The 19823-nt window shown below is 36.7% G+C and overlaps 1 protein-coding gene across 7 annotated transcripts in view; it reads left to right on the top strand.

Moving 5' to 3' along the window:
* The window catches only part of KDM4C (lysine demethylase 4C), a 506879-nt gene that overhangs the window by 364273 nt on the left and 122783 nt on the right, over positions 1-19823 (top strand). For all 7 annotated transcript variants that reach the window (XM_073228549.1, XM_073228551.1, XM_073228553.1 and 4 more), the window contains one exon: positions 18263-18318. In XM_073228549.1, coding sequence (XP_073084650.1) covers positions 18263-18318 — 56 coding nt within the window. The remainder of the gene's footprint in view (positions 1-18262; positions 18319-19823) is intronic.

Raw genomic sequence — 19823 nt, 5'->3', positions numbered from 1 at the left:
CTATTTACAATAGCCAAGAATTGGAAGCAACCTAAATGTCCATCTGTAGATGAATGGATAAAGAAGATGTGGTACATATACACAATGGAATACTACTCAGCCATAAGAAGTGGAAAAATCCAACCATTTGCAGCAACATGGATGGAGCTGGAGAGTATTATGCTCAGTGAAATAAGCCAAGCGGAGAAAGAGAAATACCAAATGATTTCACTCATCTGAGGAGTATAGGAACAAAGGAAAAACTGAAGGAACAAAACAGCAGCAGAATTACAGAACCCAAAAATGGACTAACAGGTACCAAAGGGAAAGGAACTGGGGAGGATGGGTGGGCAGGGAGGGATAAGGGGGGGGAAGAAGAAGGGGGGTATTAAGATTAGCATGCATGGGGGGGAGGGAGAAAGGGGAGGGTGGGCTGCACAACACAGAGAGGACAAGTAGTGACTCTACCACATTTTGCTAAGCTGATGGACAGTAACCGTAATGTGTTTGTTAGGGGGGACCTGATATAGGGGAGAGCATAGTAAACATAGTATTCTTCAGGTAAGTGTAGATTAAAAATTTAAAAAAAAAAAAGAAAGAAAGAAAGAAAAGGGGGATTACTCCTTAACAGGATAAAACTATTGGTAAATCAAAGATCAACGCATGCTTTAAATATCCTTAATGTTGATCACTTAAAGGGTGTCAGATGATCAGCTATGGAGGTACTCTTTTCTGATAATATTCCTTTCTCTTAATTAAAAAAAAAAAAAAAAAAGCAGTTACTGTGTGCTGACCTCCAATGAGTTCTGCACAGTGGTATAGAGGGCATGTCAAAGTGTGGGCAAAGGGTCTGTTTGTTTCTAGGCAGAAGATCAAGGCCTAGCTTGGATACCCAGAAAATGAACTAAGATGCGATATGAGGAGGAGCTTCCGGCATCAGCACTCTCTGGAGGACTCGTGCCGGGGGATGATCATCAAAAAGCCTCCACAGGGATCCGGACGATGCTGCGGTTGTGGCTGCATCCAGCCCACCGTCTCCTGGACTTGCCATAAGAAGGAGGAGGGAGATGTCTAGGCTGGCATGTGCATACAGTGAGACAACGAATTTGACTGGATCTGTACTGTTGGAACTCAACCAGGAGTTGGGAGGGGTGCAAGTTGTAGCACCCCAAAATCTCATGACTATAGACTATCTATGGTTAAAAGAACATATGGGATGTGAACAGATCCCAGAAATGGGCTGCTTTAATTTGTCTGATGGTTCAAGTACAGTTTGAAAATATCCATCATATCATAGATAAATTTTCACAAATGCCTAGGGTGCCTAAATGGTTTTCTTGGCTTCACTGGAGATGGCTGGTAATTATAGATTTGCTTTGTTTATGTCACCGTATTCCTAATATGTTAATATGTGTGTGCAAATTAGTTAGTAGTTTAAAACCTGTACATACTTAAGGTACTATACAAGAAGATATGTCAAAGAAATAATCAATCCTCCCAAGTTTCCTTCATATGCTACATCTATAGCTTTTCTTCTTCCTTCCTAATTACAAACCTTAAATAGAATTCGTGCCTCATATCGAATTTACCGAGTATCATAATTCCTCCAGGTGGTAAAGATACCTCGAGACAAGTGCTGGGCATAGAAGCCACAGGGCATAAATCTGCAAAGAAGTTAAAAGCTAACCTTTGCAAACAATATGGCTTCTCTCTCACTTACCAACTTTACATTTCCCTGTATGGCCCCGGAAGATGACTGGTTAGCCAGAGACGGGTAAGATTCCTCAAGGGAGGAACAACCTAAGACAGGCACAGTCGCAGGGGGGCCATCAGGTGAGAATTTGGGGATCAACAGAGGTGAGGCTCAGAACCTCACCCCCCCTGCTTTGAGAGAAATCTTCTGCATCCGTGGATGTCTTACTGCCCTTGTCTAGCCTGGATTAATACTTAGTCCATAGGCACACACCTGATCATCTGATCATCTACATTTGCCTTCTTACAGCACTAAACTATGTTTTCTACCTTTATCTTGCATCTACCTACCACTTCAGCATTTTATTAAAAATAAAAATAATAATAATAATAGGAGAAATGTGGGATCAACATATAAATCAAGTACAAAAATCAAATGAATATTCATATTTGACCTGATGGTTTATAGGTCATATTGCATGATCAAAACCGAAAGTTTCTGTGATGAATGCCCTTGTACTGTTCACCATGTAAGAATTTATTCACTCTGTAAGAATTCGTTCACCATGTAAGAACTTGTTCGTTATGCTTCAGAAGATTGGAGACTGACGAGAATTAGGCTTGAGATGGATTAATGATTGTACATTGAGCATTGACCCCCCTATACTGAATTTTATTGTTGTTAACAACCATTTGATCAATAAATATGAGAGATGCCCTCTCAAAAAAAAAAAAAAAAAAAAAAAAAAAAAACATAGGCAAAAATCTCTTGGACATAAACATGAGCAACTTCTTCATGAACATATCTCCCTGGGCAAGGCAAACAAAAGCAAAAATGAACAAGTGGGACTATATCAAGCTGAAAAGCTTCTGTACAGCAAAGGACACCATCAATAGAACAAAAAGGCATCCTACAGTATGGGAGAATATATTTGAAAATGATAGGTCCGATAAAGGATTGACATCCAAAATATATAAAGAGCTCATGCACCTCAACAAACAAAAAGTGAATAATCCAATTAAAAATGGGCAGAGGAGCTGAACAGACAGTTCTCCAAAGAAGAAATTCAGTTGGCCAACAGACACATGAAAAGATGCTCCACATTGATAGTCATCAGAGAAATGCAAGTTAAAACCACAATGAGATATTACCTCACACCAGTAAGGATCGTCACCATCCAAAAGACAAACAACAACAAATGTTGGCGAGGTTTTGGAGAAAGGGGAACCCTCCTACACTGCTGGTGGGAATATAAATTAGTTCAGCTATTGTGGAAAGCAGTATGGAGGTTTCTCAAAAAGCTCAAAATATAAATACCATTTGACCCAGGAATTCCACTTCTAGGAATTTACCCTAAGAATGCAGCAGCCCAGATTGAAAAAGATAGATGCACCCCTATGTTTATTGCAGCACTATTTACAATAGCCAAGAAATGGAAGCAACCTAAGTGTCCATCAATAGATGAATGGATAAAGAAAATGTGGTACATATACACAATGGAATATTATTCAGCCATAAGAAGAAAACAAATCCTACCATTTGCAACAACATGGATGGAGCTAGAGGGTATTATGCTCAGTGAAATAAGCCAGGCAGAGAAAGACAAGTATCAAATGATTTCCCTCATATGTGGAGTATAAGAATAAAGAAATACTGAAGGAACAAAACAGTAGCAGAATCACAGAACCCAAGAATGGAATAACAGTCACCAAAGGGAAAGGGACTAGGGAGGATGGGTGGGAAGGGAGGGAGAAGGCCAGGAAAGAAGAAAAGGGCCCTTATGATTAGCATATATAATGTGTGTGGGGGCATAGTGAGGGCTGTGCAACACAGTGAAGACAAGTAGTGATTCTACAGCATCTTACTTGCTGATGGACAGTGACTAATGGGGTAAGTGGGGGGGACTTGGTGTAGGGGGAGTCTAGTAAACATAATGTTCCTCATGTACTTGTAGATTAATGATACCAAAAAAAAGAGTGTCTATTGATAGATGAGTGGATAAAGAATATATGGTGTATAAATGTATATATTACATACATACACATGCACACACACAATGGAAATTCATATTCAGTTATAAAAAAAGAAAGGAAATCCTGTTGTTTGTGACAACATAGATGGAATGTGAGGGTCTTATGCTAAGTGAAATAAGTCAGACAAAGACAAATACTCTATGTTCTCACTTTTATGTGGAATCTCAAAAAACACTGAGTTCATTGAAACAGAGAGTAATTGGTGATTGTTAGGGCCAGGTGAGTGAGGGTTAAATGGGTAAGGGTGGTCAGTGGTTTCAAACTTCCAGTCATAAGGTGGACCTGTTCTGCCATCTAATATGCCACATGTTGATTATAGTTAGTAATACTGTATTGTATAGTTCTTGAGAGTTGCTAAGAGAATAGATCTTTCAAATTCTCTCCTTACACACACACAGATAACTATATAAAGTGATGAGTGTGTTAACTAACCTTATTTTGGTATTTATTTCTCAATATATACATATATCAAATCATCATGTTATACAACTTAAACTTACACAATATTATAGTGAATTATATTTCAGTAAAGCCAGAAAATAGCAACTTTTCATGTGATAGTAACTTTATCATAGAACTAAACATCATAATTTAAATTTTGGAAGCAAAGGCATTTTTTTGTGATTATTTAATCTAGTCCCAGACAATAAATAAATAAATTCATACATTAGAATATAATTTTATCAGTGTCAACCTGGGCAAAGTAGGTGAGAAGGTATGCCAAGCTAGAATTGATGCTCACAGACCAGTTTTATTATTTACCAGTTCTGAAGAGTGGGCATTCTTTGGACCCCACTGCTCTGATAGTTTTTAAGTAGCTGGCGCCTTGGACTTTGTTTCATTTCTCTCTCCAACACGCTCTAACATGTGATTGGGTCATCTCTGAACTCGTAGAGCATAAAGTAGGAAGGTTATGGTCATAGTGAGGATGCCCAGATCTTTATGTGTGACCTTCAGGGGTCTCACCATTTCCAAAGTTTCAGCTCAGTGCTCACTGTGTTTCATTTTGCTACCATTTCTTTACTTCATTCATGCATGTCAATTAAAATAAGAAACAAGAAGCCATATTGTAGCTTCACCTAATGAGTCTGGGGGAAGAGATTAGTTTTGAATTTTGGATTGTACTCTTAACTTGGATTCTAGGATCCTGGCTCTGTCCTCATTGAAGTGAAATGAAACAGTCAAAGAACATGCCCCCCCAACCCACCCAAATACCTGTCTATATTGAAGTTCAGATAGTATATCCTGTAGTTCTAAATAAATATCATTGCTTTTGCCTCTTTTCCCTTTTTTAGTACTTATCAAATAAATAGGCACAGTTATCTGAAAGCTATGTTTGAGTTTATGGTTTATCTCCAGCTTTATTAGATTATTTTCAGCTCTGTTTGTTTTCAACCTTTTTGTGACTGTATAATTCATTTTGAAAGCAGTTTTTACTCCACTATAGTATCACTTTAGCATGCATTGCAAACATTATATCAAGTTCTGTTTTTAGATGTAGAATGTCAAGTTCTAACTTGTGTTTCTTGTTATTTTAATTCTTAATGTTATTCTAATCATTTTACCTAAATTACTGTAGTTTGTGTCTAATCTATTTTTTGATGTCTGCTCTACAGTGACTATAAGTTACTACTAATTAAAAATATAAAGTTAATATTCTCACTGTACAAATATAGAATTATGTTGCTTTCTTTCAGGTTTCCCCCTCTCCCCTCACCATTTTCCTTTTTATCCCAACATTGAAAAAGTTTTTGAGTCTGGGTATTTCTGTGAAATACCTTAACCCTACTTTGGGGTTTATACTTCTAATTATGAAGGAGAATGTTAGTTTAATGTCTGGAATGGGTACTTTTATTCTAAATATTAATAATGTATGTATTTACTTTTATTCTAAATATTACTAATCTATGTGCTTGATACTATGTAGAGTACTAAGAGGTAGTATACTAATAAATAACAAGGATTTTCTATATTCTGAAAATTTTATTATTTGTGATTTGTGTAAAAAATAAATAAAAGTAGGTTAAAGAGGTTAAATAGGAAAATAGATAAGATTTTCTCTTTTTAAAATTTAGGGGTCATATAACTCTGGTGGTCGATTATTTCCAGAAAATTTATATGTTTCTTTAGGGACCTTTCAGGGGCTGGGTGCTGTGAGGTTTTTTTTTTAGTGCCACAAATGGGAAAGAAAACTGCATGTGAAGTTTGGTAACTTATCATGGGAAGTCACATCATACTCAGATGTGTAACTTTGACAAATCATGAGTTGTCAGTCTTCTGTCCTTGACAACATTAAGCCTGTGCAGTAGTTTTTCATTGCAGTGTGAAGAGTCCCAAGTAAAGTATCATTTGTGCTATGTCATACTAGGGTGCTTTTTTTATTACCTTAAATAATCCTTGCACAGGCAGCCTAGACACAGTAGTTCACATACCTATAATCTAAACAAAATCTAAATAGAAGGAAGATTTAAAGGCAATGTAATCAGAAAGTTTGACTAGAGATATATTTCTAAGGTCTCCTCTGACCCCAAGATCCCTTGATTCTGTGTGCTTTGTATTTCCATTTTACTTTAATTTGTTTCTCTAAGAATTAGGGACCGTTAGGAAAACTAAATTTATTTATATACTTACTAACCTAATCAGAGATGATGAGTAACAAAAGTTTGGTAAGATGTAATGTTAGTAATCATTGGCCAGATCAGTGCAGTTTTTATGAGCTAATGCAAACTTTCATTGGTTTTTAAGAAACCAGTGACTTAAAAGCCTTACTACAACTTTATCTACTTGCTCTTTGGGAATGCACGGCAATACACAGTATCCTCTAAATCTCTTTTTAATTCAATATATCCCATTACACTTAATTCAAGAGAATTTGAATATTTTCATTTGAAAGTAATACAGTATTAAAAGAACAGCTATATATTATGTTCTCAGATGAATATTGCCATGCTTTGAGAGTAGATTTTGTAACAAAAAATAAAAAAACAAAACAACTTTAAAGGTTAGATTTTTACTTTGTATAATGAAATGCATAAACTAGATAATTGCACACATTTATTACCTATTGAAAAACATTGTACTCTATAGAATAATGAAGTCATATTGTGTGTGTTTGTATGTGTACATATATGTATGTATGTATATATTTAAAACAAACGTAACTTTTTTTTTCCCAAAGTGGTTTTAAGAATTCACCCAAAATGGTTTTAAGAATAGAAAACCCAAACATGTGATAGGTTTTCATCCTGGCCATACATATATTCACTGTGCTTTTTATTTTGCTTATTTGTTTTTTAGAAAGGAGGACCAACTAGATGGATAGAGCAATACCTTGATGATCATTTGGACTTAGCATTTCCTTTCCTCTTTCAGAGTAGAATATGCAATTGCAGTCATTAAAAGTAAACATTTTGGTGTCCATTGACTTTTTTTATTGCTTGATTGTAAATAAGTGATATCTATAGATTGGGTAATGGTTGTCATTCATGCCTTCCATGGCTACACATAGCTATTTTATTTGGCTTCTCAAAGAAAATGAGGTCTTTTCTTGCATAAGTCATAGTCACAACATAAAATTCTAGAGGTTCCAGAGGTAGTAGTATTTATAAAATCTACTCCCAGAAGCTAAAGCTTGTGGAATTAGGAATATAAGTCATTTGTTAGAACATATTTATCTGCATTACTGATCTTTGAAGTGTACCTTAGTTCAACTTTCAAGTCTTTGGTAAAAATGATTGATAACTGACTTCTTGGAAATGGTAACTTCAAAAATTTGAGAACTATGAAGCCCCAACCCATGTAACTTTCTGTTGACTCTGCCTAATAATTGGTGAGTGGAGGGAGGTGGTCTATCATGTAGAATCTTTAGTTCTCACAGTGCGTTGAGGCTGGGTCCTATAGATGGAGGTACATCTGATATGAAACAGCCTGTAACTCCATTCTGCTGAATCCAAAGGTAGTGCTTTTCTCCCCTCTCTTTGTAAAATGGGAGTTCTCTTAGGGTAGAGCTTATTAAAGAAAATATGTGCATTTAAAGATTATGTTGCCTTTATCACATCACAACCTTTATCCCCCCTCTCCAACTTCCCAAATAAAAATAAAAGTACTGATGATGCATGTTAGAAAATGCCAATCATTTGGCTCTTGAAGTTCTTGTGTTAGAAAAAGTAGTTTCATTTTTTAACTTTTGACCTACAAATTCAGATAGGTATTGATTTAAATAGGAATTAATATAAGTATCAGGGATTGAACTTTCCTAGCATCCATAAAATGTAGTACTGACAAAGAGTAAAGAATTTATGTGTCTCAGAAATCTCATTTTACAGATAACAAACTAGGGGTTTGAGAGAGTAAGTCTCTTGTCCAGGATTACCCCCTCTCTCTGTATGGTAAGAGAGCCTTCCTGGCAGTACTAGGCCTCCAGGTTTCCATGCCCAGACTCTTTTATCAGTTTCTTGTTTTTAGAGAAGAAAGAAGGCTGAACAACTGTCCTAATTCTGAACAGTATTCTTGAATGATTTTTGTTTGATTAGGCTGAAAATAAAGCCAGTACTAACTTCCAGTGTAACTGGTTATCTATTTAATGTAGAATCATTAGTGTTACTGAGTGACTGAGTAGAACAGTTTCTTTACACTTTCATATTTACTCTGCTTTCTACCCAGAGCACCTTTCCCAGAACTGGATAATCTCCTGAATTCAATTTCCCATCTGACAGCAGTGCTAACATTTTTCTTTTACGAAGAGCTGTGAGGTGGCTTTGTAGATCAGAGACATTTATTTTTAGATCAGATTGACTTATGACCTTGAGAGGTCATCGTGCACTACTGCTCCTTGTGATGTGTTTTATGCTGTATGTTTTTTATTCCATAAGATACTGTTAAGACCAGGTGATGAGAGGATGTCAGCCTGAAAGACTGACTTTGATTCTCATACTCAGTAAAACTAGTAGAAAAAGAAAGCCTCCATTCTTGTTAAAGGTAGGGCATTCACAAGTGGGGGTGGCTCTTTGTAGCCAAGTGGTTGCTTACACCACTGCTCTTCTTTGAAGAAGGTGAGGTGTAAGCTGCCAGCCAGGACCACACTCTTCCCTGTTGAGGTAATGCATTTGGGTTCAGTATTACCTCTTGCCTCCTGAGGAGGCAGATTATTCTGAGCAGCTGTGGACTTAAATATTAGCTCACAAAGACCATGGTAGTAATAATTAGTTTAACCAAACAGAACAGCACATTTGAGGATATCAAGCATCTGGACAGCATAGTTATGATGTGGAGGCTTTCCCATTAGGGTGCTTCTTACAGGCTAAAAAGTCACAAATCATTTTTTTTCCTGTACCTTCTTCTCTCTCTTTTTTTAAAAAAAATTTTTATTAAGGTATTATTGATATACACTCTTATGAAGGTTTCACATGAAAAACAATGTAGTTACTACATTTACCCATATTATCAAGTCCCCACCCATCCTTCTTCTCTCTTTTACTCAATAAACATCATTCTCCTACACCCCTTCCCTTGGTAATGGAGAGAAAGAAAGAGAATGCTACATAGCTTGTTGTATGTGGAACTATATTCATAAATAGCTTCTTGATTGAGAACAAATGCCTCATTAATCTTAAGTGCTCAACCAGAGAGCACAAGTAAAGTTGGGAAGAATAATGATAGACATTATGGGGAGCATAACATACTGTACTGCACACCAGGACATATGTGCCTGGGGCCATTGGGCTACAAGGCACATGTCTTTAGCAATGAAGAAAGAGATCCCTAGGAAGAGTGGGGGGCAAGTGCAGGCATTTCTTGTGAATGTCAAAAACTAGTCCAGTGGCAGAATGAAGAAAGTAGGTACTTTGCTATTTGCTGTTGAAGGTCATGCTGGGAAGAAAGAATAAACCATCTGGGTTTTTATTTGAAAGCCAAATGTACAGTTTTAACAAAGTAAGATATATGTTCAACTTGAAATACTTTGCTCAGTATCCTGGAAATAGTATTATGTAAGTGCAGTAAATTCTGTGCAGATTACCTCTGACTAGTCTGAAATTATAGAAGTGCTTTTCCTTGCTACCCAGTATGTGCCTGGCTTGCTGCCCTGATACCAGATAGGTGCCCTGCAAAAAAAATTAGTTTTTGTGCTGTTGTGAGCAATGCCATTAGAAAGATAAATCCAGGGGGAAAATGTGATTTGAAACAAAACAGAGTATGACTTTTCAGGCTCCTATTATCTTCCTTTCATATAAATGATATGATGTTACTTAAAATAGTTAGATTGTAGCTAAGTTCACCACCCCCTCCCCAGCACCATGTCCACATCCTAATCCCTGGAACCTGTGAGTGTGCTGTGTTGCATGATAGAGGGCATTAGAATACTAGATGGAATTAAGGTTGCTAATCAGCAGATCTTACAGTAGGGAGATTGTTCTGATCATTGGGTCACACCCAGTACAGTCATGAGGGTCCTTAAGTGTGGAAGAGTGAGGCAGAAGAGGGTCAGAGTGATGTGATGTGAGAAGTGCTTGGCCTGATTGCTCTTGCCAGCTGTGAAGATGGAGGAGGAGGGCCATGAGCCAAGGCATGTGGCAGCCCCTGAAAGCTGGAGAGGGCAAAGGAAGGATTCTCCCCAAGGACTCCGGAAAGCAATGACCCCACTGACACCTCAATTTTAACCAGTGAGATGTCTGAGCTTCTTACCTACTAAACTATATACATTTCTGTTATTCTAAGTCATTAAATTTGAGGTAATTTGTTAGTGCAGTGATAGAGAACTAATATGGTATGCAATAGAAAGACAGTCTTTTGAAAAGGTCATTGGTTTTCACTTTTGACTGTTTGGCATTCCATGAGGTAGGATGTGTTTTCAGTGTCATCTCTGTTTCAGGCCTTCTTCTCTAGATGCCTTCTGTCTTGCTAGCCCACATCCTCTGGTTCCTGGTCTCCAGCAATCCTTTAACCTCTCTGACAAATGATTCAGCAATGCTCCAGGCTTTCCAAGTCTCTCCCACTCCTCTTGTCCTTACTTCTATTTTTAACTACTTTTTCCCTGTGCACATACTCTCAGCTCCCCTGCCACTTTCTGACTTTGTTTATTCTCCATTGGCATAACTCACCCTGGTAAATCCAGCTGTCTTTCTTCTCTGCACCTGTACCCATGTAGCTGAAAATGGATGTGGAGAGACACCCAATATGCAGATTGCTCTTGCTGTCAATTTGTAACCATAGGTGTGTCCTCAGTAGTTGCCAGTAATTGCTCCTACATTCCCTCCATCTATTTCCCTTATCACTCTCCTGACTGGTTCATACCTTCTCTCACCTGAAGCCTCCCTTTCTTCTCCCCCATCTTCACTCTCACCTCATGAACTCCCTTTATCTTCCACTGAGAAATGGGAAGCCGTCAGTGGAGGTATGCCAGTAAAGATCTGCATCCTGTCTGTAGCATCTCTGTTCCTACCTGAGACCATCCCCCTCCTACACACAGGTTCAGAGTTCCAGTAATTCAATCCTTTTCTCTCTCACATTACCAATGTTCCCCTCTCTAGGTAATTCTCCTTATCATCCACACAAGCTGTTATTTTTTCCATCCTCAAATAAACCAAAAAAGCCTGCTTTGATCTTTCTTCCTCACTAGCTCCCACCCTATTTCACTGCACTCCTATGAATAGTAAAGACTTGTCTTTATTTAGGCTCTCCAGTTCTTCTCCCCCACTTCCCTCTTACACTTACTCCAGTTGCAGACTCTGCCCCTTGTTCCCTGAGAGGTCTCTAAGGAATTTTGCACAGGAGCACAATCAGTTGATCACTGCGTCCTGTTTGGAGCACTGTCTCCGCTTGGCTTCCAGGACCCTGCACTCTCCTGTTTCTCCCCTTACTTTACTGGATACTTCCTTTTACTCCCCAGGGTTCAGATTATGGGCTTCTTCTCCACACTGACCCATTTGATAATCTCATCCCATCTCACAGCTTTCATGGTTCTAAACAGCATCTAGTCACTGATGACTTGTCCTTGTCTGTGTCTAGCTCAGCCTCCCTGCTGAGCTGCAGAGGCTCGTGGCCAACTTTACCGGCAGCATCTCCTCTTGTGTGTCTAGCACACACCTCAAGTTCATCCTCTCCCAAACTGAATTCCAAGTTGTCTTCTCTTGCACACTTCTTTCCAGGCCTTCCACCTGCTGAGGCCAAAAACTTAGGAGTTAGATTTGATGCTTTTCTTTTTTCTCATATCCTGCATCTGTCTGACAGTAAATCCTGTTTTGTCTACTTTTAAAATGGATCTAGAATCCTGGCTACTTCTTAATCTCTTCTGCTTGTGTCACCCAGACGAATCTGCTCTTACCTCTTTCCTCTGTTATTGCGGTAACCTGCTAACTTCTCTTCTCATTTCTACCCTTAAACCTCTGCCATCTGCTGTCCACACAGCAGTTGGAATGATCCAATTAAAATCTATTTTATATAAACTATAAAATATATGTGTTTGCTGTGCTCAAGCCTTACAGTGGCTTCCCACCTGCCTTTTCTTATGGCCTGTGAAGGCCTATCATATATTCTTTCTCTTACTTTCTGACCTCCTTTCCTATTTGGAAAGGCCAGGATCTGCTGGCATCACCTCTCCCTGGATAACTCCATGGCACACTCCCATAGCATGTCACTTCCCCTACTATCTAAATAATCTACTGATTTAGTTTGTCTGCTGCCCCAACCAGAATGTAAGTTGCAGTTAAAAGGGCAGGATCATTTTTCACTACTGTTGCCCAGTGTCTAGAACATGGTGATTCACTGGTATTTGTTGAATGAATGTGTGTTTTCACTTACAATACAAGTTAGATGTGGACATCTTAATAAGAGAACTCATTTGCTAGTATAAAAATCATGGGAGCCTGTGGAATTCCCCTCAGAAGATAACTGCCAGAAACCTGTCACTCAATTTCCTAATCGCCCAGAGTTCATACCAGCCCGGACTTTATGTCAGAATCTGTTCTGTCTCTAGCCCTCATAAATGAACCACATCTCCAGAAATGGTTCTTCCACATTTGGTTGATCAGTACTTTATAAGCTAGTTTTCTGTTAATGTGATTAATTACTCTTTGTTTTCTCAGCTCAGACAGCCCTATTTTATGGTTTTGCATTTCTTCTATGAACATGTTGGACAAATAAGGGTGCTTCATGGGGAGGCATTTCAATTTCATAGTGTTTCTATAGCACTGAAAATTGACTTTAGTGGCACTTACGGATATGTCAGCAGAAATGAGAGCTTCTTACAAGGCTGCTTGAGAATGTTGGTATTGGCATTCGTTTAACTGATGCTTTATAGAAGAGCCATTGGAACATGATTTCCTTCTACTACAAAAAACAAACAACTATGATTGCTGTATTATAGCAACGTCCTTCTCACCATTGTCGTTAATGTTGTGTCAGCACTTTGATTATAAACACCCTTTTTCATGGTTTGATAACTAAGCCATACAGAAATCATTCCATGTCATAAATTGGTATCCAAGGTGTTCACTGCAGTGTTGATTTTTTTTATGAAACCAAGTTTTAAAAATACTTGGTATGTTAAAGGGGATTTTGTGCATAGTATTAGGTGAGGAAAAGGGACCCAAGCAGGGAAAGTACAATAAAATATGATCTGAATTTATACTCTTCATCAACTCTTAGCTGCCTTGGTGGGGGACAGATAGAAGAAAATTGCTCTTTTAATGCTGTTCTTGGAGACAGAAATACCAGCCGCTTTATAGTCTTGTTGTAACAGGCATTTCCGTATGTTTTTGTTTTATTTTAGGAAACGTGGGTTGACTAGGAATATATTTAAGTCTTTGTAATAGTGAGTCATTTTATACTGGGTATTACTGTTTTTGGAAAAGGCATGTTCATTAAACATAAGAAAACAAGGCTGGCAATGAGCGCTGACTGTTGAATTTTATTTATTTATTTTGTTTAAGGCTGGGCGGTTTTGGTATCTCCATAGGTTAGATTAGAGGGAAGTTTTGGTACACTGAAAGACTTACAAGAAACCAGAAGTGCCCATTTAAAATTTTCATTCAAGTAGAAAAATAGAAAAAAATAGGATAAACCTCCATACTTAAAATTAATTTTAAATTATACATATTTAACAGAATAGGTTCAATTTCTTCATCTGTCTTTGGGTTTTCTTTTTTTAACATAAGAGTACTAAATATTTTTAGGAAGGTCTCCTATTCCCAAAATCCTCAAGTCTAATTTTTTACAGAAGGTTGATACTATTTTGCCAGTTGGCCTTTTAGATCTTTTCTATGCACAAACTAATGTCATGTCTTGCTGTTCATGGGGGACCCAATGATATCACAGTTTATTTAACATGCCTTAGTGCTTTCACCTAATATTACATTGTGTAATTCTTAGTAACTCAGCATGTGTGGATTCACCGTATCTTTTTCATTAAAAAAATTTTTAGATTCTAAGATTAAATCTATTCTTTAAAAAAAACTCAGATGTCACAAATAAAAGCTGTGCAACCAGTAATTCCAGTTCCTCCTAGAGGCAACTGTTTTTCTCTAAGCAGAAATGAAATGATAGTAATTGTACATTCCTCCTTCTACAAAGATTTAAATGTTTATCTAAGATAGTTGAATGTTTATCCAAGTTTTTATCTAAAAAGTTGAATTACTGTTGTAATTTATGCACATTCAAATTTTTGATTGATAATGCCAAATTCTTTTCCAGAACCACCATAACAACTCACATACCCCAAAACTACATATTATCAGATTTTAAAAATGTGAAGTTATATACTATTTCATTTTTCATTTCCTTTATTCTTGAAGTTGGATATCTTCCATGTGTTTATTGCCAATGATGAGTTTTGAATCTGTTGGCTATTTTTCAAAAAGTATGGGTTTAAAAATTGTTTTCTGGATAACTATGTGTTTTATATTGGAAATATTTTCTTATTTTATGTTAATTTTTATAGTATCCTTTAGAATTAAAAAAATTTGATATACTTAAAATTTATTTATTTTCCAATATGCCTTTTGTCTTTTAAATGTTTTATTAAGAAGTCATGTTTATCCTAAATTCATCAATATATTTGCCTGAAATTTCTTTTAATACTTTATAGTTTTGTTTTGTTTTTAAGTTTAAATTAATTGGAACTTATTTTTGTGAATTGAGACAATTATACACACACTTTCTCTTACATACACATCAGTTGTATTCATTTTTAACTAGTTTGTGGTATTAATTTTTGGTTATTTATTCAGGTCTAGCTTTCTGTTTTCTAATTTTCTCTTCAACTAAGAATAGTTTGCTATTTAACATATCCTTTTAGTTTTTTATCTCAATTATTTTCAGTTACAGAATTTCCATATAGTTTTTTATAAATCTTATTTGTCATTTATTTATAGACTCTTGCTTACATTCTTAATACCCACATTTATTTTTTAAACATATTAAAATGCTAGTTTTACATTGTGTCTGAGATGATTGTGCATCTTATTCTACTGTTTTTTTCTGCTCATGGAACTGTATATTCTTGTATGTTTCTTGAGTTTTGATTGAACTTATATTCCTTAGCACTTAATATTTGGGAATTTCTTGTGGCATTTATTCTAGGTGGTTGCCGAAAATTGCAATTTTCATTTTGGAGTCATCACAATCCACCTTCTAATAATATCATCCTATTTCCTGAACAATGTAAGAACCTTACAGTAGAGCAATTTCATTAGCCTCCATTTCCTTTAGATATAATCTTACATCTACTACATGCACTATACTCCACAGTTTTATTATTTTTGTTTGAAATAGTCAAGTCTTATGAAACATAGTCTTTCTTTTTCTCTTTCTACTTTTTTTCTCTTTGTGTGTGTGTGTTTTGAAGATACTAAAAATTTATTGATCCACATATTTACCCTTTTGTTTTGGTTTTCTTCATTCCTTCCTGCCAATCCATGGTTCAGGCTGGTGTCATTTTCCTTCATTCTGAAGAATGTTTTATTTTAGAATTTATTCTAGTATAAGATCTCTTGGCGACAAAGTCACTTAGACTTTTGTCTCTATGAGATTGTTTTGTGTAATTAATGAGGAATGGAGTGGGGTGTGTCTTAAGTGTTTGGGAGTGGAGGGACCATTATGGGAGGTCCCTGGGGTGTCTAAGATAGAGAGTAGTATAAAGTGAGACTGTACAAGGTCCTGGCCCTTCACTGCACATTTGATTCTGAGAAGTATTAAAACCCACTCTGATAGGTTCCACATTGACTATGGGTGGCTCTTGCAGTAGTTTAGGTCTGGTGAAGAGACTGAGATATCAGTGGTGAAGGAGAGAAGAGGGCAGATTTGGAGGTGGGATTTGGAGAACTCAGTTGACTGGATCTAGGATGAGAGGAAAATTATGTCTTCCAGCATGAGCTAGAATGGGTGGTTGTCATTGGCGGGAAACGGGCGTGCAGGCTTAGGAAGAAGACACGAGTTCAGTTTTGCACGTGTGTTTGAGATGCCTGTGGAGCTGTCAGACATCTCGGGAAATAAGTGTTTGAAATATTGGCCTTTTGAGAATCAGGGTACTGGATCAGATGTCCAACAAGCAGTTGTGGATAGAGAAGTGAATGGCACCTACTACAGAAATTAACAGTGTTTAAGGAGCCTGTTAAAGGAAGTTGAAGATCAACTAAAGATGGAGGAGAAAAATGAGGAGGCTGTAGGGTCATAGAAACCATAGGGAGATGCTGTTTCAGGCATGATCAACAATGTTGAGTGCTATTAAGCCATCAGGTGAACCAAGGACCTAGAATTATCCATTAGATTTTGTGACTGGTGGAGGTCACCCATGATCCTAGAAAGCACTGGTTTCATATTTTTGTAGGTGGGATTCTCCTCAACTGCACTTAAAATATTGAGTCTACATATTCTCTTTTAAAGGACTTTTTCCTCTTGATGTAGTCATGCTCTGCAACATGCTTACCTTTTAATGATCCTCATCAAGTGCTTTCAAGCAGCTTCCACACTGCTTTGCTGTATTTAACTCTGCTAACTTGTCCCATTAGGTTTCATTTCACTACTGGTTTCATTCATCAGACATCTAATTCTCTTAGTGTCTGAGCTCCTCACAGTCCACAGTCTCTGATGCATTTCTACTTCCATACTGACATCTTTTTATACTCATTGAAAACATCTGACTTCAAGTTTTGTGTTCATTTTCATTCTCTGAAGAAAGTGTGTTAAGTTACTGAAAAAAACACTCAAAATCAATAATGTTTTATGAAATTATTCTTGAATAATCTGGATGTTATTGAATATTTGAATTATTGAATTTCTCATTTTTAATATTTGGATTGTGAAATTTCTCTTCCATTGTATACTTCATCAAAACCAGTTATTTCAAAGTCTTGCAGGATATGGCTTTGTTATAGAGAAAATTTTCCATCAAGTTATCTTCTTGAACTGGGTTTATGACCTTTAATAGCCACGTGGGAAATTTTGAATAGAGGGGCAGAGACTTTCCAGACACATAAAACTGCTGTGTATTTCTTGTCATTTGCTTTTTCTGCTGTCTGTTAAGAGTTATACAGATACAGTGGTTCTCCTCAGTTGTTGTGGTATTGTTCTCCTCAGAAAAATAAAAGCTATGGAGTTTGACAGCCTGTTATTAATAGCATATAAGGTAGAGGAATTCCTTGTAAAGTTATGCCAAACTGTCAAAATTAGTTAAGGGAGTTTACCTTGGAGATCAGATAAAGAAATTTTATATATACAGCTTGGAGGGAAAACCCCAAAATAACATATGATTATTTAAAAAAATATCTATTAATGCTCTAAATTGGGAGGACAAGATTGAGGTTGAAAATAAAAAAGCTACTTAGATGTACTTAATTAAAATATTCTAGGTCAACGAAAGACATTGCATTGCTCTTAGGCCCTGTTTTCTTGTAGACTTTTCATAGGATTGTAGAGAGAAATGATGAATAAAGCATGCATTTGTAGTAAATGGAGTCATCTTAGAGTGAAAATGTCTACACCAATCTAAGACACTTAAAGGTGCCAAATACTTACACTTATGGGAAGGACAAAGAAAAATATATCATGCTTCCTGTGTTTTATCAGAACAATTTTTCCAACACCATTTACCCACAAACAGACCCAAATGATAATTTTGTGAAAAGGGTGTCTTTTAAAGATCTTCCTGCTTATCCTTCTATCTGAATGAAGCCTGCCAATACTCCACTTCTTATGCACCCTGTATATGTGAGTGTATCCCCAGTGCCAGAGAGGACCCAGGCATGGGTGTGTCCTCTGCTCTGAGGTCCAGCTCATTCCTCTGCCACTGTATCACAGCTTACCCCCAGATGTGCCATTTGAATATGATACCAGGAGAAGATGGTTTGCTCTAGGAGATATCCATGCTGAGAATGCTTTTGGGTGAACTCTTGCTTTCCCGCCTCTCTTTCATTTCTCCTTTTGCACTGCTCAGAGATAGGCCTTCATAAAGTTCCTGATGGTTATAATTTTAAAAGAATAGATTAGCATTTATAGGAATATTTAGATAAACAGTAATGACTTGTTATATGGGTCTGATTATTGTGTGATATTTTTTCTCCCCTAGGAGTGCTGTCTCTGCAATTTGAGAGGGGGTGCTCTTAAGGAAACTAAGAACAATAAGTAAGTAGCACGTTAATTGTGCTGAATTTTGTTGTTTCCTTCTCCTCCCTAGAACACTGAACCTCTGCGGGAAGTTTGCTTTACCTTTCATTATTGTACACATTGTTCCAAAGCTTTTGCTGTCCAGACCTGAGACTGGGATTCTGTGCTTGTCTTCAGAGTCCATTGGTAAAAGCACCTTTACCTCTGCTGAATGAAGGTGTTCTGAATCTTACTTCTGTTCTGTGTCTTTGACACGTTCAAAAATAACCCCTCTTTTTTCTACCAGTTTTTAAAATGAATGCAGCCCATGTTGTGTAGATGCCATTGGAATCCTAGTGTTTAATGCAATGAATCCTATTAATTTAATAAAAACAGTGTGCCTGAAAACAGTGAAATCTGTTATCTTCAGATAACAGAATCAATCATGATCATAACATTAAAACAAAACAATTTCCTTTTAACCACAGCAAATTAACAAGAAAATATGTGTACTAAAATAGAAACACAGGAAGTAAGCATTGATTTTAAGATTTACAGGTTAGGGACAGTTGGAAAATATGAAGAAAGTCATGAAAGAGAGTTATAAATGAATATATAAGAAAAGTAATCTGGCTTTTATGGTGGTTGTTGAAATATGTTTTCTGTGAATTTTATTTTTATGACCTGATTTTAATATTTAAAATGGGGCTAAAGTATTTTATAGGTTTCTCCAGAAATTGAAACATGTAGAAATAGTTTGAGTATATCCAGCCCCAATATGGGTTTTATTTGACTGACACACTATTTTACAAATTTGATGAAATTTTAGAAGTTGAGAGTTTTTATATAAAATAATCTAGATTTTCATCTTTACTTAAAAAGTGATTATGCATCTCCATATGGCCATAATAAGTCGGGATGAGAATCTGGCCTAAATGGGGCAGTTGTTCCCCAGGTTACCATGATTTACCGGCTTATATGTATCTGCTTACATCCCCATGGGCACTGGAGTTGGGATGTGTGGTATAATGTAATGATGGAGTTAGCATAGTTATGTGCATGTGCACATGCTTCTAGTCTCTTATAAGGAAGAGCAAAGGCATTTAGCATTCCTGTATTGATAAAGTTTTGTCTAAGAAACTGTATTTTTGCTTAATTTTGGTCTTCATCTTTCAGTCTTTTTAATGTGATTGGCACTATTCCAAAAAGCGTTGGTGAGCTTGAGGATGTTACACAGTCATGCAGACTGTGAGGTGAGCTAGGTGTTTCCTGTAAAGAGAGATGATTAAGAACTTCTCTTCTTCCCCTTGGGCTAGGACAAAAAGAAATAATCTTTGTTATAGAATTACAGTGTTTTTTTAGATATGGAAGAGTGCCCTGATGGGGTTGACACTTGTCCTCCTTCCCCATGGTCTTTAAAGGCAAGGTAGAGTCTTATGTTGTTTGAGCAAAACAAATATGATTTGACTTAAAAATAGGTTGATGAATTTGATAATTCTTTGAAGGTCTCTTTAAATCTCAAGAGTCTTTATGTTTATTTGGGA

This window comes from Manis javanica, chromosome 2 (assembly GCF_040802235.1).
Source record: "Manis javanica isolate MJ-LG chromosome 2, MJ_LKY, whole genome shotgun sequence".
Classification (NCBI taxonomy): Eukaryota; Metazoa; Chordata; class Mammalia; order Pholidota; family Manidae; genus Manis; species Manis javanica.
The sequence above is the reverse complement of the archived record's forward strand: the minus strand, read 5'-3'. Positions and strand labels throughout refer to the sequence as shown.